This window comes from Amphiura filiformis, chromosome 6 (genome assembly GCF_039555335.1).
Source record: "Amphiura filiformis chromosome 6, Afil_fr2py, whole genome shotgun sequence".
Classification (NCBI taxonomy): Eukaryota; Metazoa; Echinodermata; class Ophiuroidea; order Amphilepidida; family Amphiuridae; genus Amphiura; species Amphiura filiformis.
In genome coordinates, this window is record NC_092633.1 from 1,317,292 (window position 1) to 1,343,581 (window position 26,290).

At 39.5% G+C, this 26,290-nt stretch overlaps 1 protein-coding gene across 2 annotated transcripts; it reads left to right on the top strand.

The window, feature by feature from the left end:
• Nucleotides 1-15,226: 15,226 nt before the first annotated feature.
• LOC140154800 (ceramide synthase-like) lies at nt 15,227-24,968 on the top strand. Of its 2 annotated transcripts, none has more exons than XM_072177379.1 (5): nt 15,227-15,392; nt 19,668-19,754; nt 21,550-21,751; nt 22,695-22,790; nt 24,717-24,968. In XM_072177379.1, exons 1-5 carry the CDS (start codon nt 15,250-15,252, stop codon nt 24,831-24,833), a joined length of 645 nt encoding a protein of 214 aa, XP_072033480.1. In that variant the 5' UTR covers nt 15,227-15,249; the 3' UTR covers nt 24,834-24,968. The 2 variants fall into 2 exon arrangements, with proteins under 2 accessions (XP_072033480.1, XP_072033481.1); XM_072177380.1 differs by lacking the exon at nt 19,668-19,754 and adding an exon at nt 19,800-19,886.
• The last annotated feature ends 1,322 nt before the right edge of the window (nt 24,969-26,290 follow it).

Here is a 26,290-nt window from a genome sequence, read left to right on the forward strand (position 1 = left end):
CGATTATTTCATAAAATAATTATTTAAAATACTACTGTATTAATTATAACAATATAGCAATGATAAATGAATGAATAATAATAACAGTAATTTCCCCGGTAGATCAAAGTGTCCCAAAACTGTGATCAATAGAAGAAAATAGATCTACTATAATTATAAATTACAGTTTTATTACGCATTCGCGTGTAACGTAACGTCATTATTTTGACATTTAAAGAAACTATGCCATAATATAATGATCCTGTGTTGTATTCGTATTATGCTGGCTATGGATGTCGACATTTCCCATGATGCACTGCGTATTTGACCTCTCTCCAGCAACGCTGGAGGCGCATCGTATTGTGAATCGACCGAATTTGTAACTCAAATTCATTTTTATAAGACGAAAAATAGTGTAGTATTGAAGTTAAACTCTTTAATCATTTTATCTACCACTACGTATGAATATCCACTCGTATATTTTACATGAATTTGGCAGTGATTGCCTTCGTCTACTACGAGAAATTGAGAAAACATCACTCAAATTAACGCGATTCAGAAATCCTTTGCGTTTTAATCTGACTTGTTTTAATACACGCGTAACGCCTAAATATCTACGTCTACCATCATCTGTAGTGAAGGGTTATCGTGCAGATAATATCATAAAGCGGGCAGAGAGATCTTTACTTAATGAGCGTATTCGTCAGACCAATTTTTCATTGGATGTTTTGAAGGAAAAACATCGGATTGTTGAGAATAAACTTCGCGGGAAATTACCGGAAGTCGCGTGGAAGAAAGTGACTGAGTTCATCAACAAGGTCGAAGGTCGCGAAAATCAAGTGGTGAAAACGCGTCAAATTCGGAAGCATCAACAGCTGGTTTCGGAGAAAGAAAAAGCTGATAATTCGGCTAAAAAAGGAAAAACATCGGATGGTGGTGCTCGTGATAAGTGGGTGGTGAATTTGTCGTCGCGTTCTTTGACTGGAGCGGAAGTTTCGTTGTTACAGCGAGGATTAAATTACTCTGTAAGTAACAAAAATTTCCCTGTTAAAGACATCGTTGTCGCTACTGAAACAGCTTGTATTTGTAAGGACATACCCGGGGATAAAGCAGCTGAACTTCGTGCTCGCGTAGTCAACGTAATTAAAACCACTAAACCCCCGACCAGTAATATCACTAAGGGAGAAAGACTTGCTCTAGATAAGCTTAAAAAAGACTCTTGAAATAATCATTGTGCCTGGTGACAAAGGCAGGGCCACTTGTGATATTGACTCGGCTGTTTATGAAGAGAAAGCAAACGCACTTCTCCAGGATGTGAACATCTCCAACACACAATCCTTCGTGGAGGACATTCGCGATTTACAATTGGATCCGGATGAATCCTTGGTGTCTTTTGATGTTTCTGCTCTGTTCACTTCCATCTCCGTAGATAAGACACTGGAAGTTGTCGGTGAGCTTTTGAAAAGTGATTCTAGCTGGAAGAAAGGTGAAGCAGAAAATCTTGAGCCGGAACAAGTGCTTGATTGTTTGAGATTTTGTCTGGGCACTGCGTATTCCGAGAGACATTCTACCTTCAACGCTATGGATGTGCGATGGGAAGTTCCTGTAGTCCCCTGTCCGCGGATGCTTACATGGCATACTTCGAAAGTCAGGCATTAACATCTGCCTTCCACCCGCCGCGTATTTAGAAAAGATATGTAGATGATACCTTCGTGGTGATAAAAGTCTACGCAAATCGAAGAATTCACTGATCACATCAATAACATTGATCCAAATATAAAGTTTACGCGGGAGGAAGAAGAAGACGGTAAACTTCGCCAACAAGACGGAACTCTCAAAGTTAAGGTGTACAGAAAACCCACACATACAGAGCAATACTTGAACTTCTCCTCTCACCACCCACTTGAACATAAGCTCAGTGTTGTTAGAACGCTACTTCATCGCGCGGAAACTGTTGTGACAGATCAAACAGATAAGGAGGAGGAGATCGCTCATGTTAAAAACGCCCTAAGGAACTGTGGATATAAAGACTGGACTTTCTTCCGCGGCCAGCCCAAGGAAAAGACCGCGCTTCTCAGAACCCGGACTCGGAGACGGCCAACAAAGGTTTTGTCACCTTGCCTTACATAGAAGGCCTTTCTGAGAAGTTACGCAGAGCGTTTAGGACTGCGGGAGTTTCTACCAATTTCAAACCACAAAATACGCTCAGGAGTGCTTTAGTAGCCCCAAAAGACAAGACAGAACCCATTAAGCAATCTGGTATTGTGTATGAGATCACCTGCGCTGATTGTGATGCAAGTTATATCGGCGAATCTGCCAGGAAGTTAGAAAAAAGGATTAGTGAACACAAATCCACTGCCGGCAGTTCCAAATCAGCGGTCAGGGAGCACGTAGTCAGATCAAAAGGACACCAGATTGACTGGGAAAATGTAAAAGTGCTAGAACGGGAACAAAAAGAATATTCCCGCAGAGTTCTGGAAGCTATACACATAAGAACTCAGAAACCGAGACTGAATCGTGACAAAGGACTCGAAATAGACCCAATTTGGGACAACCTACTGATGCCCAGGGGGCGCCGCTACATCGTAACATCCTATGACGTTATTCTGTCAATCATATGACGTCATCAGTGAAGGTTATCCCGATCGTAGACAAGATACCATCACAGCATCACCATATGCTGAAGACGCTAGTCGAACTAATGAAAACGTTCCAGGTGAGCGAACAATAGTATAGTGTTGAAATTAAACTCTTTAATCAAGTTGTTTTAGTTTAGTTTCAGTTTCAGTTTTATTTCATCCAATCAATTATATATACATGTAAATATAATACAGAATACTAATTTCTTTTTACAAAATACTGCAGAACATTTCAAAATATATGACTAAAGTATGAGAAGCAGTGGATAATGCCACTAAACGCACATCGTGTTGTTGATGCATTGGTCATTTTGTCCAACTACCGGTGTTAATATTAATTTTTGTAAACTTAGTTACAAATACATAAATATAGCTTAGGAAAAGGCCTTTACGCGATTACAAAGATTTCCACACAGAACAAAGTTCAAGTTTTAATGACCGTGATAACAAAACTGACCTTTATTATTTATTTATTTATTTATTTATTTTCTTCCTGGTTCTCAGCTTCACAATATTGTGTCAAAAGAACGGTATGTATGTATCTTTTATTTTCTTCGTTACTACTCTACATTACTTTGATATTTTGATACTTTGATTTATATAGATGAGGTGACCTCAATGTTTATCAACAAAGGCAAGGGACTGGTATCATCTTTATGCTTGAATGAACCCCCTGCAACCACTACACTGTTTAATAGTCTTATTGTGATGTGGCGGGAGTTTTAAAAACACGAGCCCTGAACAAAATATGATGCGCGCGCATACTGCCCAGTAGCGTAGCCAGCAGGGGGGGGGCAGGGGGGGCAGAGTGCCCCCCCTGACAAAAAAAAAAATGAAAGAAAAAGTGCCCCTCTGACAAAAAATGAAAGAGAAAATCAGGAGGGCAAAGGAAAAGAAAAAGGGCAAGGAGCCCCTTTTCTAGCAAAATTCAGGGCCAAAATAGTGTAAAATACAAATTTTTTCCGCGCTACGCGCGCACATTGTAACAATAAAGCCCTTTTCGGGAAGCTCGAAGACATAGAGTCTCTATGTATTGTATGATGCAACTGCAATTTTTTTCGTCTGTGCCCCCCAAATTTAAATTTTGCCCCCCTGACCAAGAAAGCTGGCTACGCCCCTGATACTGCCAGGCAAAAAATAATGAAAATTGTGATGATGCGTGCGCATACTGTCAGGCATTGACGTCAGAAGTCACATCATCTATAGGATAGAAATTATGCACGGCTGTTTAAAGGGGCATTTCGTGATCCACAGCCTCATCCCCCACTTTTCTCAAAAAAAGTTGAGATTTTTATATCACTGGAAACCTCTGGCTACATAATGTTTATGTACAAAATATTCTTTGCAGATTAATTCGTTTTGCAAAGATGTCGTGAAATTTTGAAATTACAACGCATTGTCTATGGAGCAGTGTAATACACATAATCATGCATAACTCGCAAACGCAAAATCGGAATCAACTGAAATTTTGAGAATAGGCTTTTTTCGTGGATATGTACTGAAAAATGTCATAAAAAGAGAATGATAGGATCACGAAATCCTCCTTTAAGGTCATGTAGAACTCTGTTTGCGCAAAGTTGAACATTGATGGCGCTATTTATCTTAAATCTTGTTTGCATCTTTGCATGGGGTAGACACTCGTTTAATGGCATAAAACATCAAAATGAGTAACATAATAGCAAGGACATTTTCAAACTACTTTTTATCATGAAAGGAATAACTAATATCATTGGGCAAAATTGAATTTAAATATTTTTAAATAGCGCCCTCAATTTGCACACAAATATGAAGAATTTGTGCTTTGTATCAAATTCAATTTAAGGGCTGGGGTATGAACGACCTTGAAGTACCGGTATCTGGAGAGGGGAAGCAATGAGTTACCCCAAATCACAGCGGCAGGTAGTGACTGGGCCGCCGAGTGCTAATATATATTTATTTTGGAAGGTTCGTGTTTGTTTTAAATTTTGGGGCGTTTTTTCAAAATTTGATATTTTTGGTGATATTTCAACAAAGCGACCTGCCAAAGACAACTCTTTGGGCACATAGTTTGTTATTGTTATTGCAGTTCTTTTCCACATACCAACGTTAACATTCGATTGGGTGATTTACTAATATTATATATTTTATGACTGCAATTTGGCGTTTTCAATGCGTTTTACACGTATCATGAAATTAACGCAAATATCTAGTCACGCTGCTTTTAGAATTTTTACCTGATCGTCGGCTTTTGCAGGCAACAGAATGCAGACTGGCTCACGATAGATGTCGTATTCCTCTATGTGGTTCACTCATTGATAAAATGAGTTTGCATTCCTTGTAACAACACACACATTGCCGTCTGGAAACCGGGTCTGGTACTGATTTTGGGACAGCCATAGACTTCAGCGCCGTATCAAATCTCATAAAAACCACACGACTGACGACTATGTGTTTATGTTTCCCGCACGAAAGCTTGTGTCTACATCTATTACTATACTTCTTTGGAAACGTTGACCTTTAACCATTCTTTGTATAACGCCCTGATATGACCTTGATATGTTCGCTTGATTGGGTACGTTATAGCATCCATTTCATTGTTAGGACTTGGTCAGTAGATAATACTTGCAGGGATACAATAGTTTAACATGGTGTGTGAGCATGGTGAAAGACTCATTATTGATTAGGCGCGGACATATTAAAGGCACAGGCAGGGCTATGACACTCACCTCATTTGCATGGCAAAATTACCCGTCTCCTCTGCAGCCAATTTGGTTTCGCTCCATCGAAATCAAGCTGGTCACGGAGGAGACTACTTTCCTTTGTGTTTGTTCATTTGTGTATGGAGAGCCCTTCTTGGAGTCTGTTTGGACTTAGGCTACGCTCTCAGTTAGAGTCCGACGCTGCATTGTACTAGAAACACCTTCTCTGTGAACTCGCTCAGAGCAAGGAAAATAAAAACTGGTTTCATTACTATCTGTTTTAATAAGACAATAATGATTGACACACACACCCGGAAGTTTCTCATCCAAAAGAATGAGAAAATTTAAATTCTCACCATTTTGGCCGTTTCTCATCAAAATGTCCGTTTTCTCATCCAAAACTTCCTTTAGTGTATTAAGTTAGCTTAGGCCTATTGATCCTAAATTTGGTGGTAGGGTAAAACTCGTTTTAGGGGGGTGTTTAAAAAAGTTGGCCACACATGCGTATAGGCCTACACTATCATACTTGAGTGCCCCCCCGGTGAAATTTGAGACTCATTTGGTCACCGTCATAAGCGTCCTTGCCCACACGAGTCGCCCAGGAGTAGGCCCTACCGGGCATTATTAATTATTAGTGGTTAGCCCCTAAATACAGTCGCGTATCGATGTTGTCAATTATCGTACTTGTGACCATGGATATGACCCCATGTATAAGTAGTCTTCATAGAATTCACACAGTCTATACCATGTCATTTACGGATACAAAGAGGATAATAATGTTGAGGGCGCCCACAAAATCTTACACCGTCTTACACAATGTTCCAAGGCAAAGTTCAGTTTAATATTTACTCATCGTACAAATACAGACGTTTTATTATGTTATGATGTTGTCTGGATGGGTGGACAGTTGTCACACTGTGGAAAAACAACAACCGGGAATCCGCATTCATTTACAAATAGCATTAAATTAGTATCACATAGTGGCCTCCGTGCAGTGGAAAACCTTAATTCTTTCATCAAAAAGAAATGAAAATGACAAAAAAAAACCGGATCCACCTGTACGCCTATAAAATGGGCACAGAAATTTTTCTCAAATATGAATGAATTTTAAGAAACATACGGGATATGATGAACCAATGACCTGACGCCATGATAGTAGGATCTATTAGTCGTTTTATATACAATGTATATACCGTGTTGTCATAATACCAATATTTGTCATAATATATAACGAGTAATATTTAGTATTGTAAATATGCAGTTCATATGCACAAACGAACACTGATCTTTATGATATTCAGGTTGTTGTACATCTCATATAACATGTCATATAGGAGGTCATATGTGTTGACCTTCTCCTATTGTATTTGTTCATCTGTGTATGGAGAGGATTAGCGCCATTAAAACTCCATCAGTATTTGGGCGTAGTTCAGTGAACTCACCAGATTGCTATTGATAAATACAGATAATATGTATTAATGGGTCGAGGCGATTGCATTGAAAAACTAATAAATTATTCATAACAGTTACGTAATCAATCGATAGTGCGGACACTTTTCATTTACAAACCACCAAAATTCGTAATCTTTTAGCGTTGGAAAAGAAACCACGTGAATAGAGTGCCCTCTCAAGAATAACTACTCTCTGGCACAGGTCCTTTGCGTGTATAGCAGAAAATTATAATAGAACTTGACAACTTGATTGATTGATCGATTGATAGTCATTTCACATTATATTCCTAGTTTATAGGCCAATTTGAATAGCATCGTACATTAGATAAATAGACCTATCAGTATTGATTTATTCTATTCAGCAATATCAAGGATTACTATCAAACTTCTCATAGCTGATTGTCAGTTGGCTCAGTGGTAACGCAGTAGGTTTTACAACACCGAGGTCCCGGGTTCGATTCCCAGCTCTGCCTATTTTTTGCAAGACTGAGAAAAAAATGAAATTTCTGGACTGCAAACTTATTTGGCGCGCGATCTGAGCTGGTCCTTTTCTGGTGGCTGTGTCTGTTACAGGCACACTCCCTCTGCATCCAAACCAGGTTCACGCTCATTACACCTCCCTTAAGAGTAGCAGTAACCTTGCCAATCCAATAACATTGGACCACTAGAATAGTTATAACAATATTTTAGTTTTAGCTTTATAGTGCGGTATGGTATGTATTCCCGTAGGATTTGTTTGCTAAAATTGATTTTTTTTTTGGTGTTTTGACTTCTATATGGACCAAACTGTCATAAAATGACGGGGTTCAAGTTTTCACACCCTCCCTCGCTTTCTGGGGGTCACCTCAGTTTTGGCCCCTTAACCTATTTTTGAACCTATTTCTAACATTTGTTAACAAATATTAATAATGTTTGAAACTTTTTTGTATCTGTTAAAGTATACTGAATATATTTAGGGGACTATAATTTTCTTCGGAGGGGGTCCCATATATACGGGGGAGGGGGAGTCATACATTTTTTTGGAAAGAAAACAGGGGGCATACATTTTTAATGACCAAAATGTAGGGAGTTACAAGATGACCACATATAGTGTGTTTATTTTATTCAAACCAATACAATTTTAGCCTGTTAGGGGTAAGGTGTATTGGTGGTGGGGAGGGTCATAAAATTTTGTTGCCGAAATAGGGGGGGTCATTTTTATTGACGCCGACTTTTGGAAAATTTGGGATACCCCACCCCCTTTCTAAGCCACTTGAAGTTTCTTTTTCCCATTTATATGGTCCGTCCTCTTCATTGGACCCCTTGGAGACACCTTACAGTTATGTATGCCATTGTCCAATTAATAAAGTCATGTTGTTGGTTTCTCAGTATTCTCAGTTTATCTGTAGCATTTTTGTAAGAGAAAGTTCTGTTTCACAGGTGTTGTTAAAGCCTAATTTCACAAGTTAAGGGTGATTTATTCTCAGCAGTCATCCAGTCAAGTTAGTTCAATCGATTTCACCATCCATGTCATCATCTGCAACGTCCTCCCTTATAATGTTTGCACATTCTCCACCATAGCATTTGCATAGAGGAGTGCAAGGCAGGTCATTGCTTGCGGTACCGTCCCTTGCAACCTGCTTTCGAGCCACATTTGACGAGTTCAAGTACTGCCTGTGGAGCAGGAATCCCGGGCAGGAATAGCAAGACATCTAACTGGAACGTACCCTCCATTCTGTGAAGGGGGAGCTGCAATGCGTCCACAAGATACTAAACCAAACGTATATTTCTCGCAAGGCACCATTAGCAGTTGAGCCAAAGATTTGATGTGGAATCAGGGTATCAGCCTCTTCATGTGTCCGCACCTCCTCAAAATCATGTCCCTTGATGAAGGTGTCATATACGACTACCAACAGGAAATAACTTTCACTTGAGAAATATTGATGCTGTGCCTGGCCTAACACACATGTCAGCTTCTTCTTGGTCGATGATGCAGATTGGACTGAGTTCCTTTTTTTAAATGGACATGGTAAGGCTTATTTCTGGTTGGATTTCGTATTCTACCGATGTAGTTACTCTTTTCTGTCGAGTCTTATTCTTTAATGACTGATCCATGTTTCGATCAAACACAAATCGACCCTCATCATAGCCATCCATCCTCTTTTCAATGCGTTTGTTGAATGCATTCTGAAAATCCGGCAGCTGCAGCATGGTTGGTGTCTTCTTCATACTTTGAAGAATAGCCATGGCGTCAACTATTAGAACTTTAACAGATGATTCTTCCTCCTCCAAGTCAGGCTGTGGGACACCTGAAGGATCTTCCCGCATCAGTTCAGGCTGTGGAACATCTGAATGATCTTCCTGCATCAGGTCAGGCTGTGGGGGAACATAAAGGATCTTCATGTATCAGGCCAGGCTGTAGGGCAATTGGAGGGTCCAAGTCAGGCTATGGGACAATTTCAATGAGCTCTGCCTTGGCATTTTCAACAGCGTGCATCACACTGGCTTTGTCTTTGGGGATGTACGGGGTTCCATCAACAGCACACAGTGAGCGGGGCACCATTGACATCTTGTACTCGCCGATTGTTTCCTCAAGTTTATGTACTACTAGATTTCGCGGTTCTCGGGTCGGGCGCTTCTCGTGATAGGCCTATTTCTAATTACCCAAACCCGTTACCCATATACCTGCCCTGACTTTTTAAAGTACTATGAAATGCGTCTCTCAATGATCAAGACCCAACATGACACAACTTAATCAACTCTGTTTTATAGGTGTGATGCTTACTTCGGTAGTTCGGTAGGCCTACCCATAATCTGGAAACCCATCATTCGCCTATAGGCCTTACCACAACGGATAATTTTTATGTTAACCATTCTGGAGGATTCCGGAAATTGTTGTTGGGTGCTGAATCCAGGTGCCTGGATGAATCACCTGTAAAGTATGAAAGCGCGCCGCCGTAGCTTAATTCCATGATCTTGATCCTACTGTTATCGATATACATCGATCACTTATCGGATTAAGTATTGGACACAATAGATGAAGTATTTGATTGACAAGGTTACCCCTGCGTCCCCTAGCCGCTTGTCTGCCCAACACCCACTTCAACAGCGGGTCAACCGGGCAGGATTGCGATGCGCATGCAAATCTTTCTTGACACTGGTATGGTTACTGGTTACTGTAGTAGATGGTGCTGAACAGCTGCTTTGAATGATTTCTTGTATTGGATTGTTGATATTGATTGTGGCAGGGTGTTCCCTGTTAACCATTCTGGAGGATTCCGGAAATAGTCATGTTCTGCTGAAATATGCCTATATATGCACGTGTTTGGTGTGTGCACGTGTTCGGTATTGAAATATGTGTTGAAAATAAGGCCTGTAATTATTGTTCCGATGAGATGCACCTGTTAGTCACACTGCAATGCTTTTCCGATGCGCGCACTGTACTCCGCGCACACTCCCGTTGATACTCCGCGATATCGCACCGCGAGCACGCGATAGTGCACCGCGATCTCGCATCACGCGAACGCGATATCGCGCGGACGGACGGACGGACGGACGGACACGCCGTAATTAGTATTAAGATACTTGGTCGGCAACCATGAATTATCAGAAATCTTCCCAGCAACTCTCGTTCCTCACGCACTTTCCTTTTCTCCATCCAGTTCGAAAAGGTCTTCAACTTGAGTTTCTTCATTTTTGTCCCACACTGAGAGTCTTGATGTAGAGATCAAACGCTCAGAAACAAACTCCTCAAAGCGCAAACTGCAGAATATCATTATTTGCCTCATCTGATACAAGCGCCGATGAAACTAGACTCTTCAAATGTATTTTCTCTTTGAACGGATTGTCTCCACAGTGCAATTTAATCAAGTGAGGTAGCTTCAGAGCATTTGCTCTTGACCTCATTGCAATCTCTCCTGAGAGCTGATAATGTTCTGTCCTTACGGAAGATCTTGAAGCTTTTGGGAAGCTCTTGAGGTATTGATTCACTGGACCAGCAAGATGAGGTGTGGTAGTGACTAGTCGGTCTAGAGCGGCTTCATCTCTACTGAGTCCAACCATTCCACCATGTCCCTTTATCTTCTTGATTTCCTGCTCGAGGGCTTGATCAGTGAAGAGATGGGTGAATGGTATCCTCTGATATTGCCACTACAAATTCACCAGACTTCAGTGCATTCCATGTTTCTGGGTCATCTTTTTCTAGAGCATTAATTTGAGCAAGATGGGCTGGCATCAGACGAGCATAGTAAGGAGATCATGAGCGAAGAAATACTGGATAAGGTTCTCTAATGATGACAAGAACGCTCTTTACCTGTTGAAGATACTGGATCAAGAACTGAGCGAACTTGCCAATGTTGTTTTTATCTTCCAGTGGCTTGACATTTCTTGCGAGTATCAGGATTGGACTTCTTCAAAGGTCTCTACCATATGTGGGTTACGTTCGTGGAGATTGCCCTTGAGATCACTGGACCTTTTGGAAGTGTCAATAAGATTGCAGCAAAATGCAGCATCATCATTGCAAGGCTGGTAGTGATGTGGTACTCAAGGGCTCGCTTGTAAGCTTTGCAACTGAAGATCCCACGAAGAGCTGCTGGTGTGTATGCACCACTTTCAATAGCACATGTGTCGAGGCCACTTCCATCAATTGTTTTACCAAGAGCATGAAAGGCAGCAAATGCAATGTGGAGACCTCCCGCTCTAAATATCCAATGGGTGTTTCCAACCGACCGCTGAATCTTCAACACACGGGAGTCCAGGTCATGATCTAGTGTTATCAGCATGATGCAGTCATGGTCCATGGCAAAGGCGATTCGACCTTTGTGGCATTAAACCCAGTTAACAGGAAATTAATCCAGTAAATCGATTCAGTAAAGCAAATAAGCTCATGCATTCGATCACTAACGGCAACAAGCTTCGGTCGATTACCCCAGCTGCAGCGTGTGTAAACTCTAATTTGCATAGAGGCTGTACGTGAAATTATTGATTGGCTCCAAACAAAGGATTTGAACCGGTGCACGTAATCATGGCGCAGTGCAGTCCATTCAATCAAATGTTGTCATCAACCTATTTGATCGCAGTGCATTGTTATGTGTGTGAGACGAACTGTCGCGGTTGATTGCAATCAAACAAACAATGTCTTATGTATTACTTTGTTCCGTGATGAAAATCGTGATGTTTTATTCAATCACTCTTGAAAAATGTATTTCCTTTGTAGGCCTATTACTTTGTTTTGTGATGAAAATCGTGATGTTTTATTTCATCACGCTCTAAACAATAATTATAGTTACATGCATTTCAAGAAAAAAATCTTATGAAAACGGTAGGCCCTATGTTGTTTAGAAAAAATGTAGAAAGTGATGATGATGATGATGTCGATGATGATGATGATGATGATGATGATGATGATGATGATGATGATGATGTCTCCAAAAGTATCCCGGTTTGTTTTTCTTGCCCTAAATCGTGCGTATCTATTAATAAGGCACTTCAATAATCAATAATCAGTCACGTGACGGCCTCCACTAACTAGCTACTAACTTGGGTTTATGGGCGCTGATATTTCATGTTCACTGTCACTTATTTATCAGAAAAGTGCGACCATTTGTCAATCACCTACAGTACCCAATTTCGGCATACTATATCAGAAACTCATCATGATGATTGCCAGAGAATAGTTAAAATGTAGCTTGTACCGTTTTTTTGTGGCATCCTTCAGAAGTGAGCGGTCCGATACCAATATTTTCGGTCAAATCTCCATTCAATTAACACGGGGAGTTGGCTAGCTAGCCCTCACTCATATTTTACAAAAGTGCGACTATTTCTGAACATCTAACCTAGCTGTAATTTTAGGTCATGTTAGAGAAATATATTTGCTAGAAGTTTGGAGAATACCTAACATATTGACTGGTTATTTTTCACACAGTGATGTTAACTAGCCAAGTGCCCATTCTTCCAACGTAGATCATTTGTAGGGGTCACGCGTCAATGGTGAGAGCACTGTGTATTGTGTATAGGAAAACGGACAGTAACTGCAGTATGGTGTCTTTCTGTGAGGGACGACGACAGTGGCAGAGGCACCCTTAACTGCAGAGCGGTATAGAGGGTCACATAGTCTGTCGGCGAGGTTTTATACAGTGGAGCAATAACCGCTGTTTGTATGTACGCCGCTTTCGGAGGACTGTGATAACAGCAGTGATTTAGTAGCAGAATCAGAACAGAACAGGAAATGCCCTTCATAATGTTCTGCACAGGCGTAAAATGTTAATTGTCACTGGATGCCCCTGAAATGATCAAATAATGGTCAAGGTTGTTCTTGTATTGACCAAGAAAAGAGGATTAGGTCAATGATGACTGAAAAAGGGACATGGGTCAGTCGGGGGGATCGGGGGGGAGCTGTGGGTCCCAGCTGAATAGAGACCCTAGCTACTGGTATTGAAATATGTGTTGAAAATAAGGCCTGTAATTATTGGTCCGATGAGATGCACCTGTTAGTCACACTGCAATGCTTTTCCGATGCGCGCACTGTACTCCGCGCACACTCCCGTTGATACTCCGCGATATCGCACCGCGAGCACGCGATAGTGCACCGCGATCTCGCATCACGCGAACGCGATATCGCGCGGACGGACGGACGGACGGACGGACACGCCGTAATTAGTATTAAGATACTTGGTCGGCAACCATGAATTATCAGAAATCTTCCCAGCAACTCTCGTTCCTCACGCACTTTCCTTTTCTCCATCCAGTTCGAAAAGGTCTTCAACTTGAGTTTCTTCATTTTTGTCCCACACTGAGAGTCTTGATGTAGAGATCAAACGCTCAGAAACAAACTCCTCAAAGCGCAAACTGCAGAATATCATTATTTGCCTCATCTGATACAAGCGCCGATGAAACTAGACTCTTCAAATGTATTTTCTCTTTGAACGGATTGTCTCCACAGTGCAATTTAATCAAGTGAGGTAGCTTCAGAGCATTTGCTCTTGACCTCATTGCAATCTCTCCTGAGAGCTGATAATGTTCTGTCCTTACAGAAGATCTTGAAGCTTTTGGGAAGCTCTTGAGGTATTGATTCACTGGACCAGCAAGATGAGGTGTGGTAGTGACTAGTCGGTCTAGAGCGGCTTCATCTCTACTGAGTCCAACCATTCCACCATGTCCCTTTATCTTCTTGGTTTCCTGCTCGAGGGCTTGATCAGTGAAGAGATGGGTGAATGGTATCCTCTGATATTGCCACTACAAATTCACCAGACTTCAGTGCATTCCATGTTTCTGGGTCATCTTTTTCTAGAGCATTCATTTGAGCAAGATGGACTGGCATCAGACGAGCATAGTAAGGAGATCATGAGCGAAGAAATACTGGATAAGGTTCTCTAATGATGACAAGAACACTCTCTACCTGTTGAAGATACTGGATCAAGAACTGAGCGAACTTGCCAATGTTGTTTTCATCTTCCAGTGGCTTGACATTTCTTGCGAGTATCAGGATTGGACTTCTTCAAAGGTCTCTACCATATGTGGGTTAATACGTTCATGGAGATTGCCCTTGAGATCACTGGAACTTTTGGAAGTGTCAATAAGATTGCAGCAAAATGCATCATCATCATTGCAAGGCTGGTAGTGATGTGGTACTCAAGGGCTCGCTTGTAAGCTTTGCAACTGAAGATCCCACGAAGAGCTGCTGGTGTGTATGCACCACTTTCAATAGCACATGTGTCGAGGCCACTTCCATCAATTGTTTTACCAAGAGCATGAAAGGCAGCAAATGCAATGTGGAGACCTCCCGCTCTAAATATCCAATGGGTGTTTCCAACCGACCGCTGAATCTTCAACACACGGGAGTCCAGGTCATGATCTAGTGTTATCAGTGTCTTTCTGTGAGGGCCGACGACAGTGGCAGAGGCACCCTGGGTTAAATGCCCTTCATAATGTTCTGCACCTGCAGTAAAATGTTAATTGTCACTGGATGCCCCTGAAATGATCAAATAATGGTAAAGGTTGTTCTTGTATTGACCAAGAAAAGAGGATTAGGTCAAGAAATGTAATGATGACTGAAAAAGGGACATGGGTCAGTCGGGGGATCGGGGGGGGGGGAGCTGGGGGTCCCAGCTGAATAGAGACCCTAGCTAGGCCTACTGCTCCGAAAGTCAGAAAAAGACAGTTCTGATTGCTTTAAGAGTGTAATAAATCGTATGGTACCGAAATGACGGGCCACCATTGGTTGATCCACCAAATAAATCCAAATAATTATTTGTATTTATTAATTTATCTATGCAATTACCATTCATCTGGAAATGCTAGAACTTATTTATTTATCTATTTATTAATTTATTTGTCATCTATAATCTCTGACATGATACCGATGAATCGATCAGTTCCTCTTCAACGTATCGATTATCGGCAAGTTCCTCTTTAATCTCAAAACACGGTGCATGACGTCACTTCATTAATATTAATAACCTGCTCTACGTGGTGCCGAAAAGTAGGCTCCTCTGTATGTAAGGGCAAGGAAAATGTCAACAAAATATGACTTTAGTCTACTTCACATTGGGTGTTGTGTTCTTTTTGACATTGTTTTTTCTTATTCGTAGTTTTCTTCGAGTTACACTTGTAACTAAATATGAACACATCGACGAAGTTGAGGAAGCAGCCACCACCGTTTCCATGCGGTAAGCTTACCGACTAGTACTTAGTCCTGTCAGCAAGACTTCAGTCTTTATTAGACTCGCTGAGGCTCATGGACGCCGTTCCTATGTCCATCAGAGCCTCGTATTTCCCATTTGTGTGTAAATTTGATTTACACGCTATCTCTATGGAGATTTACGCTTTAGATTTTGCGCCGCTATTCCATTTTAACAAATTTCTTTGAAATTTGGAATATGCATATAAAACTGTACTCATAATGGGATCAACCCAAATTCCAGGATTCTTACCAACTTCTTAAAACGCAATATCATTTGAATTTCGCAAATAAAGATGATTTACTGACGCCGTCTCTCTCGCCATGCCCCACAAAAATGATCACGAACTGAAATCAGTGAATTGTAACAAATGCTATTGCGCATGCGCAGTAGGCTCATTTACCAGTCGCACTAATTGCTAAGCATTGAGGTCAGCGCCCAAAATGGTGAGATAAACTAGGAACACTTCATAATTCAGTGGGTGACATACGTGATGCGGGAAGATCACACGTCCAGTGCGTTAACGGCATAGGGAGTGAGATGACAACAAGGAATATCCAGGGTTGCCAATGCAACAATAAATAAGCCCAAAATGCCAGCAATAAGTACGGATTTGAACGACTGGTAATTAGATTAACAACAAGGTCACGCGTGAAAATATAAACGCTAAAATTGATGGCCACCTAATTTTCACATATCGAGAACACACCAATATCATTATTAATCAGTGTACCACCAAAAATATCAATAATATTATTATAATTAAATAAAATCTTTTATCATTACTATTTCTATATCTCTTAGATTGCAAGTCACTTGGCTAATTCATGTCATTGTTGACATACTTGTGTCACGAAAATAGCATCATGGATAGCAAAAATACAAAACAGATATACACATTTCAGAGATATAAAGTGTTGTCAGATTCCTTTAAGAATAATTTATACAGTTCTGTATTTCTTTATATATACATATGCACATAGCACATTAAAAAATCCGCCCTCTTTGCGAAACACACCAATATAAATCTGTCTCCCCTACGCATAATAGAACATTCCCATAAATTAAGTACACGGAAGTTCCTCTCATCTTACGTAATTCTTACCGACGTCTAAACAAATGCAACGGAGAACGGCACGAGGGATTTTGTCCTGAAAATTGTTTCATCGTGACGATCAGAAACGCCAAAAATTTCTTTTTTACTACGCTGCATATTCTACTGGAATCAAAGTACATGTAGGGATCACATTTGAAGGTAAATAGGCCAAATATTCCAAGAAAATCTACTCACTAGGACTTTAGGGAGTCCGCATTGAGTACACGGCTATAGGAAAAACCATTAACAGTGACTAGTCTTTATCATAAACATAATGACATCTACTGACCTGAAGTCTTGCAGCGGTACATAGGGATGCACTGTACGTTTAAGAAATCCAAACTTCAAGCATCAAGAAATATACCTTGTATTTGTCAGTTTTACCTTAGAGATGCTATAGACCCTCTCTACACAGTGTATAGGTAACCCAGGCAAACCTTAGTTAACACATTTGCTAGTCAGTCAAATTCGCCGACAATGTCAATGCATTTTTTACATAGAAATTTAAAACGAGTGCCCGAAGAAAGAAACCTACATAAATATGTTTTCTATACTTCACTTGACCCAAATATATGATTTTTTATGGTGATAAGTCACCCGCACATGGAATTTTAGAGGGATTTGGATAGCATTTCCATTAAAAAAAGCTGCTATCATAATGAGACTAAGACCTAGAAACACCCCCGAAATGCCGTTTTGGGGAATTTTGCTAGCTGAAACTTTTTGATGAAAGTCAATCTTTGACAAGATGTAACTTTGCTACGGAAAGTGCTATGAAAAAATGGTTTTCAGTTTTGGCTTTGTTTACTCAAGGGCTTTAATTTGATATATAAAATGATGCAGTTTGATGGCAAATTTAAATTCACCTAGCATACCTACAGTGTAGAAGAAACATCACAAGTAGAATGCTGCTCAATATGATAAATCCAAATCATGAAAATCAAGACATTTTGCAGAGCAATATTTTGACCACTTTTGCACTAAGTAAATTACTCCCATGAAGATTGCAGGTTTTGCCAACCCTGGGAATTTGAACCCACCCAAAAGATGAGATCAATGTTGATCAATTACCTCAACTTTGGGAGTATAGACTAGTACAGTGGGATTAAAATCATCCAAGCACGCCCAAACCCTGGTACAATGGGATTAAAATCGTCAGTGCATGCCCAAACTGTCCTTGAGAGAGTTCCTCAGCTGCATCCTTAGAGCCCAAAATGAGCCCACATATTGTGATGTTTCTTATTTGTGGAAAAGATAATAATAGAGTGAACTGTAACTCTAGGTACGACGAGTTACAGTTACTGGAACTAAGTAGTACTAGTACTAGCTTGCCAGTCTCGTGTACGCCGTTTGTACACTGAGACTGGCTTATGCCATTTTGTGTGTCAATGGGATTTACACACTTAACGTTTTGCGCAGCTCAAACATTTCAACAATTTTTTTTTTGCAATTCAGTCAATTTATACGAAATTGGTACTCACATATCTGATCTCCAAATCAACATTATCTTAATATTCAATGTATCCAAGTAAATTAAACTTGGAATTTCTGATACTTTAAAGATAATTTCCAAGCCGTCGACCCCCCTCCGTCCTACAAGCGTGATCGGTGGTTAGACAATGCAAGTCACGAGATGACCCACCTCATCTACAGCCGGTTTCTGTCGTCAAGTCGTGTTCGCGATACAGCCACGTGCACAAGTGAGGTCGAGACTAATTGGTGACGCCGATAACAACAAGTAAACAAAATGGCTGGGAGAACTGAGAAAGTCATGTTTTTTTTTTAAATGTTTCATCGTGACGATCAGAAACATCAAAAAACTTTTTTGACTGCGCTTGATATGCTAACAATATACAGGTACATTGAAGGATATAAATTGGATGGTAAATAAGCCAAATATTGCAAGAAATCTACTCGCTAGAATCCTAGCGAGCCCGCAAAAAAATGTCAGTCCATGCGAAAGTAATATTGACAACGTAAAATCCCGACTAGTGCCGTACTGATTACGCTGAATAAAGTTAGACTGCGGAACTCAGTCCTCAATGATAGTCAGTAATTTATCTTTTGGTCATTACATGACTATGATTTGAAGAGTGAGTTCTTATCATACATCTTCCGAGGTGCAGTTTCAGACAATAGCTTGGGATTATTGGGGCAGAGGTTATCTTTTGAATTCTTTCATGACCACTGAAGCATAAATCAAGCCTGCCAAGGACACGGGCGTGAATTGAAAGACCATGTCACTCGCCACAAAAGAATGTGAAAGGTCATAGGACACCAATTTGCTGTCTTTCCGCGCCTCGAAATATGATGCTTAAAGTCTATGACTGGAATAAGGTATTGAGTCAATCCATGTCAACTCCAGGGATGTGCACCGCAGCTCCTCTTCAATTTTTTTTCTGTGTGGTGCTAGATATTGGTGAGAAAGTAAAATCCTGAAAATTTGAGCTTCATCAGGAGAGCGTGGCGCAATGGTTAGGGTACTTGCCTTTAGTGCATGAGGTCCCAGGTTCCGATTCCCGGCAGTGGCGATTTGCTGGGATATTGACTTGGAAAAAAAAAGTCTGAAATTAATTGGCAACCTCTGTAGATTAAATTCAGACTTCCGCTCTCCCCATGATTCATTTAATTGGGTAAATGAATCATGAAAGTACTCCGTCCTTCGGAGGGGACGTTAAGATGTTGGTCCCGTGTGCAGAGAGCCATACCTGTACATGTACCTCGCAGCCAGTTTTGAAAAGAGTAGGGTGTTAACCCCTGACTGTTCCCAACCCGTCCTGGTTTTCAAATGGACCCCAATGGAAATAAGCTTCAATAGAGGCTTTCTTGGGTTATCCAGGGTTGTCAAAACCCAGCCCCGAACAAATCAAATCAAATCAAAACATACTCCATTTTGTTTTCCTGTGGCAGCAATTTGAAATATAGGGGGGTCACGTAAAAACACACGTCACAACGCGAAAGACGATGTTTGGAGGTCCACCAATGTATAATGGGAACCCATAAAAAATATGTATCCTGGGGTACCTTTTTGTGTAGAATTCAAATCTGCCATTTTAAGTCATTTAAAAAGATAGAGAGCCCTCAAAATGCAACTTCGTCCATCCAGGACCAACTTCGGGGGGTCAGATGTATATTTATCATTTGATTTGATTTACTCCCTCTTACAGGTTGGTATCTGCTATTCAAGCTGTCATGTCATGCTCCGTAGGTTTTGTCACTATCTACTTAACATGTGATGATGTACTGTATGATGTGTAAGTATCCATAAGGGACCGGTCACTATTGACTCCCTCTTACAGGCTGGTATCTGCTATTCAAGCTGTCATGTCCTGCTCCGTAGGTTTAGTCACTATCTACTTAACCTGTGACGATGTACTGTATGATGTGTAAGTATCCATATAAGGGACCGGTCACTATTTATGCCAGGGGGAATGAGGTCTTTTTTGGTATTTTTGTGGGAGCAGGTCACATATGTTTGCTCTAACATTACTTGGAAAGTAAAGTAGTCAAAATGATTAGACACCGACAAGAATATTATGCCAAATTTTACCCGCGATTGGTTTATTGTACCTAGTCTACTTCCTAGATGCTTTTTATTTACCATCTCAAAAAACCACAATATTAAATAGTTGCTGCATTGCATTTGTGTCCGACATTTGTGGCTCACTTTCATACGACCATTATAGTTTGGTAAACACCCCTGTCCAAATACTGCTATTCCCCAAGGCATCACATTTTTTTCGGGATGGGAGCTGTTTTTGCTCTTATCTCATGAGTGAATATATATGTGGAGTGATCAAGCAAAATCAGTCTGAAGTCAGGAATATTGAATTTTTAGTTTTTTACGTGATTGTATGAAGTATTTGCAAAGCTACATTTGGCAGAAAACACCGTCGAAATTGAACATTTAGTTCCAAATTTATGAATAGTTGAAGTGTTTCCAAAACAATATGCAACAAAAGAAATTATTGGCTTTGTTTGACTATACAATGTATCTGAAAATCAATATATCCGACTTGCAACTGATTTTGCTTGATCACATCACATATAATATGTGATCCGCTCTGACAAAATCATGTGATCCGCTCTGACAAAATCATGTGATCCGCTCTGACAAAATCAGAGACAAGTCACATTTTTGACATTTCATGATTTGAATAAAAATGTAAGCACTAGACAATATAAGCTTTACTTTAAAATGATACTAAAATTATATAAATAGCATCAATACTTTTCAAGATAAGGATAATTTTGTAAATGATACCTTGATGTTTTCCCAAATTGCTATTCTGAGTAATGGGCTAATTAGTTTCCTACCTTACACAGGATTGAATAGGGATTATCATAGTTCAACTGTTTTTGAAAGTCCACTTAGTCCCACAGTCAAATACCATGAAATTAAGAATTCCAAAATTTCATTTTTTTTAATGGGAATGTCATCTTTAAAGGCCTATAACTCAAAAATATGTCTGCCGACTTGTTCCAGTTTTTGTTGGAGCTGGTCACATTTAAGAATATGAATTTAAAAAAGGGAGCTAGTAGTGGAATGGGCTATTCTAGTGGAAATCCATACACCTCCCATGAAAGACATGACTTGAATCTTCCACACAGGGAGTGTGAATTTCAAATGGGATTGCCTGAATGGGTGACTCCATAAGTTGCCATAGCAATTTACTACCACTTTTTCTGCTGCTGCAAATATCCAGCTTTTTCTACAGCCACAGTTGTAGAGAAAAGGAACATGACTCAAACAAAGGCTGAACATCTTTAGTAGAAAATTTGTCTATTCCAGTTGAAATCCATACGCCCCAATGTAAGACATGGCCTTAATCTTTCACACAGGGAGAGTGAATTTCAAATGGGGTTACCTGGATGGGTGATTCCATTTGAAATCTATACCCCCTGTGTGGGAGATTAAGGTCATGTCTTCCACAACAGGTGTATGGATTTCAACTGGAATATCCTGCCTATGATAATAAATTAATTAACAAAATTTTCAAATTTGTGCTTTTGTGTGTCATTTAATTGCATTGTGTTTTCTATTTTCAGGGCTCCAATATTGATTCCATATTGCTCATTTGGTGTACCATACATGCTCTATGATATCTATGCGATGCTGACTACATTCCAAACTCAGCGGTCTTACAGGACAGGTGCCTTCCTTCCCGTATTCAAAGCATTCCTGAAGAAACAATGGCTTTTGACGTTTCATCATCTGGCAATTGTGCTAGTCGGATTTCCAATTGTTGTTGTAAGTAATCCAAATTGGAAATCTATAGATGAGTTGACTTCTGACGTCATTGCCTGACAGTAAGCGCATGCATCATTATTTAATTCCATTGTGTTTTGCATGGCAGTATGTGCGGGCATCTTATTTTGTTCAGGGCCCGTGCTTTAGTTTTAAAACTCCCGCCTCACAATAAGGCTGAACGGTTTAGTTGTTGTAGGCAGTTCGCTCAAGCATATCGATATACCAGTCCCTTACCTTTGTTGATAAACATTGAGGTCAACTCATCTATAGGTCATCTGAATACTGTATTACTCTGGAATTGGTAGTAGAGTCGGTAGATTCTGTTTACATGAGAAAAAAGTCGTAATTTGATTTTAAATTATTCGCTATTAAATCAAATTCAATCAATTCAGTGTCAAGTATAGCTTTACTATTTGTTACTAATGAATGATGCTTAGGATCGGCATTTAAAGTTGACAACATCAGCAACGTCACTTACTAGTATAAATAGTCAATTGAATTTATTGGTTTTATGCATGTCTTTAATTCAAATTTAAAACTTCAATTTACTGACAATGTATTCCACCTGACTTGATAGTAATCCTCCATCTGTCGTTATCGAATTTGAACATATGCAGCGGAAGCGGGGGAAACGCGTCTCGCCTTAAATTTTGCCATGGGGGACCGGACATCCCCCCCCCCGTAAAAATCCTAATTGCAGAAAAACCAAAGCAACATTTGTGCTGTGCGTCTTCCATTTTAGCCCAAAAAACACAGTGTTTTGGGCCAAAATAGGGTAAAATTACAGAGTTTTGTGTGCAAAGCACACGTTCATTTTAGGCTAAATTAGTCTGAAACCTATGTGGCCAAACAATTATTTGTATTTTTACAGAATAGGGAGTAATTATGTTAGGGATTAGTACATGTTTCCACAATGTCAATCTTTTTTTTTTTTCATCTACAGTATTTTAGAAATGGTAAAGGCGATTTCTTCATGGGATGTCTCCTGCTGACAGAGCTTAGTACACCCTTCTACAATTTCAGATATATATTGCAAAAGGTATGTCTTGATAGCTTAGTAGAGTTTCGAACTTTTGATCCAAACACAAGAAAAATATTCCTAATTGGAATTTTCAGATGGCTGTCCCATCTTTCATCGGCAATACTGAGACCAGAGGAGGCTTAAAGGCATTCCTACAATGCACTATGATTGGGAAATTTGATCAATATAACCTAATTTTAAAGGCAAAGTCCCCATTGCCACACACACAAAATGGTAGTTTTAAAACTGCAGCCAACAAGCTAATAGTTGAGACTTATGACTGATATTTGATTTTCTTACAGGAAACATTCATATTGTCCCACTGCATTAATTTTATTCCTAAGTCTCGATGTTTTGAATGTTAAATAATAGGATGAAAACACCAGATATTTGCACACAATCCCAATGCAAGGTATGATCAACTGTACCACATGTGTACAAAAGCCAGACATACAAGGTCAGAAACCCCATTGGGTTGTGGGAATGTCTTTAAACATCCTCTGACTGAGACTGTGATCAGGTCATGATGACACAAGGCCAGTGTATGGAAGCCTACATAGGGGACAGAATTCTCCTTAAAAACACTGTTTATGGAACATAGAAGACTATAGTTCTTTGAAATCAGAGTCTCAAACTACATCGACATTGAGTCACCTGGACGTTTTGTGAACTTAGACCAGGTCAAGATCTTGAACAGAGATTACAGGTGGTTTAAATGAGGCGTCAATGAGGCAGTGCATATCAAAGTCAGCTACCCATCTCTCAACCAAGATGGGGACAGGCTCAAACTTTCAGGAGTCTAAGAGACTGTGATCATGTCTAAGGCCAAAGAGGTCACGACCTGATATCAACATCACAGTCTCAGTCTCGCTGATGAAAGATTGAGTAGCCATCTCAAAATTCCAACATAGGAATAATTTTTTTGTGTTTGGATCAAAACTTTAGTTTAATCATTCAATATACCAGCAAACACCGATGAAATTTCATGAATGGTAGATTTATGTTTCACCCTTGGTGCCTAATTCAAATTAGGCTTCAAAATAGTACTTCAAAGGCTCAATTTTGATATAAAATTGGATCGGTTGAGCCCATATTTATTGGTCAAGCTATGAGTTTTAAAATATTGGACGAGACATAGTCGAGTCCAATATTTTACAACTCATAGCGAGACCAATAAATATTGGGCGTAAAGCATCCAATTTTATCATTATTATGTTTTGGATCCAATATTATCACAACTTGGATCCATCAAAACATAATAATGTTAAACCTTGCGTGAATCCAAATTGATTTTCATAAACTCATCTGTTGAGAATCAAGTGAAAATCAACTGATCGTTGTAACTTATCGTGTGCAGAATGGATATGATCCGTGGGGAGAATCAATTCTGATTCTTGCAAACTTGTCAGATTCTCGCTAAATTTGAGGCCCTGTACTTGTGTAGGTTCATCATTTTGTTCAGGTTAACTCCTGGGATGGACTGGAGCAGTCTTGTTTCAAAGGAATCAATGTATTTGGCAGTCTCACTTACGTATGACTTATCTACATAGGTGGCAATTGGGAGTATAAGAGACTGGTATTTTCTGACTTTTAAGTGGTTTTGTGATGTCATGATTGGTACAGATGGTACATGTACTACCAAATGCCCAAGCTGCTCATACGCTTCTTGATATCTTCCAGTTTGAGATGACTTTAAAGCAAACTGTGATATGAATTACTCAAGAACTTTAACCCCAGCAGATTTTAATATCTATTAAAAAGCCTGCTTCTTCCAAATGCAACATTGAGTCGAAATGACTTGAATTTACAGCTTTATAACTTTTTATAACATTATGCAAAAAAATAAGTGGACTAAATTTTGAAGTAGCACTGGCAACTGATACCATTCACTTTGATACAGCCAATGTAAGCCATTTCATTTTGATCACATTTACCCAAATTCAGATGCAGTGGTATAAACCCACCTTGGTGCTCAAATCAACGATATTGTCTTCATGGTGCTGTTTTTCATCTGTCAATTCTGCTTTTCCCATACATGTATTCAGTCTATGCAAGATATAAACAGTTACATCTCGTACAAGTTCCTTGGAGTATCCCGTTGAAATGTAACGTGGGATGCCTTATCATACTGGCGCTTCAGGTGGTGTGGTTTCGGCTCATCGTTTTATCCGCCAGAAGAAGATTAAGGTCATCCGACGTGAATGGAGGCAAGGTCAGAGTTCAGAATGCAGTCAATCACAATCATGTAGAGAAACAATGGTGAATTATCTATGGATGAGGTGACATGTTGCCATGGACGAAAGAGATAACAGACCAACTCCAAACAGTCAAAAGTCTCAGCATCACCTGATGAGGGCCGGTTGTTCCATGAAATGTGACAGGTGAAATTACCACAAAATATTGTACTACATGTATAATCTTATTTTAATGATGATAAAAGACTTTTGGAACATTTGTAAGGAATATGTTTCAGTTCCATGTTGACATTCTGTGGATATAGAGTGTTTGAAAACATTTTGAGTTATTTAACATTTCATAACTTTTTGAAAAAAATTTGAAATATTTCAAATATTATTTTGTGTTTGCTGGATATGTGTGCACAAATTTTTATGCAAAATTATGCATGACTTGTGAACTCAGGTATATGAACATGTTTACATGAATATCTAATAAGCTGTTCCAATTAAAATCCATACACCAATATGGAAGACTTGACCTTATTTAAGGTCATGTCTTCCATTGGGGTGTGGCGATTTCAACTGGAACAGCCCAATATGAATATAATTTTGTAAAGACCAATGTTTCTTTGCTAAACATCTTATTATTTGTTACTACATGTTTTTTGTACAGTTTCTAATATAAGAAAAGAAAATTACAGAACTAATTTCTCCAAATTATGAGACTTGATTGAAAACTAAATACGAATTCTTTTTAGATGTAACTGGGAATGTAAAAAATGAGAAATCTGGTTTTAAATTAAGGGCAATATATTTGCCTTGAATAACTATGAAAAATAGAAAGTATATTTTTACATAAATTTTGGATGCTGTTGGAAGTAGCATGATATAAACTTCGAATACATATTTGATTTTTCTTTTTTTTTTCCCTCAAAATGATATACTTAGCAATTGTTCTCAAAATGATATACTTAACAATTGTGACCGTCCACATCGAAACGCTCGTAAAGTCATCCCCTGGTCAATTTTGTTTTCTTCCGTGTTTAGAAAATATATATCATAAGCTTTACAATAATATATCATTAGACTTCAAACAATATCCAGAAGCGGAGTTATGGCTTGTTAAACTGTGCTCCTTCAGTAAAAGGGTACATTATTTTGGTGCTACATTATTTCTCTTTTTCCACATCACTGGTATTACATATCAAATTGCCATAATTGGCGATCACTTCAAATCATCCCCAAGTCAACGAGGTTCAGGAATGTCCACTCATTGTTGATTGTTAGTTAACCAACCACAAAAACAAAGACTAGAGCTATTTACTAACTCTATACATAAGT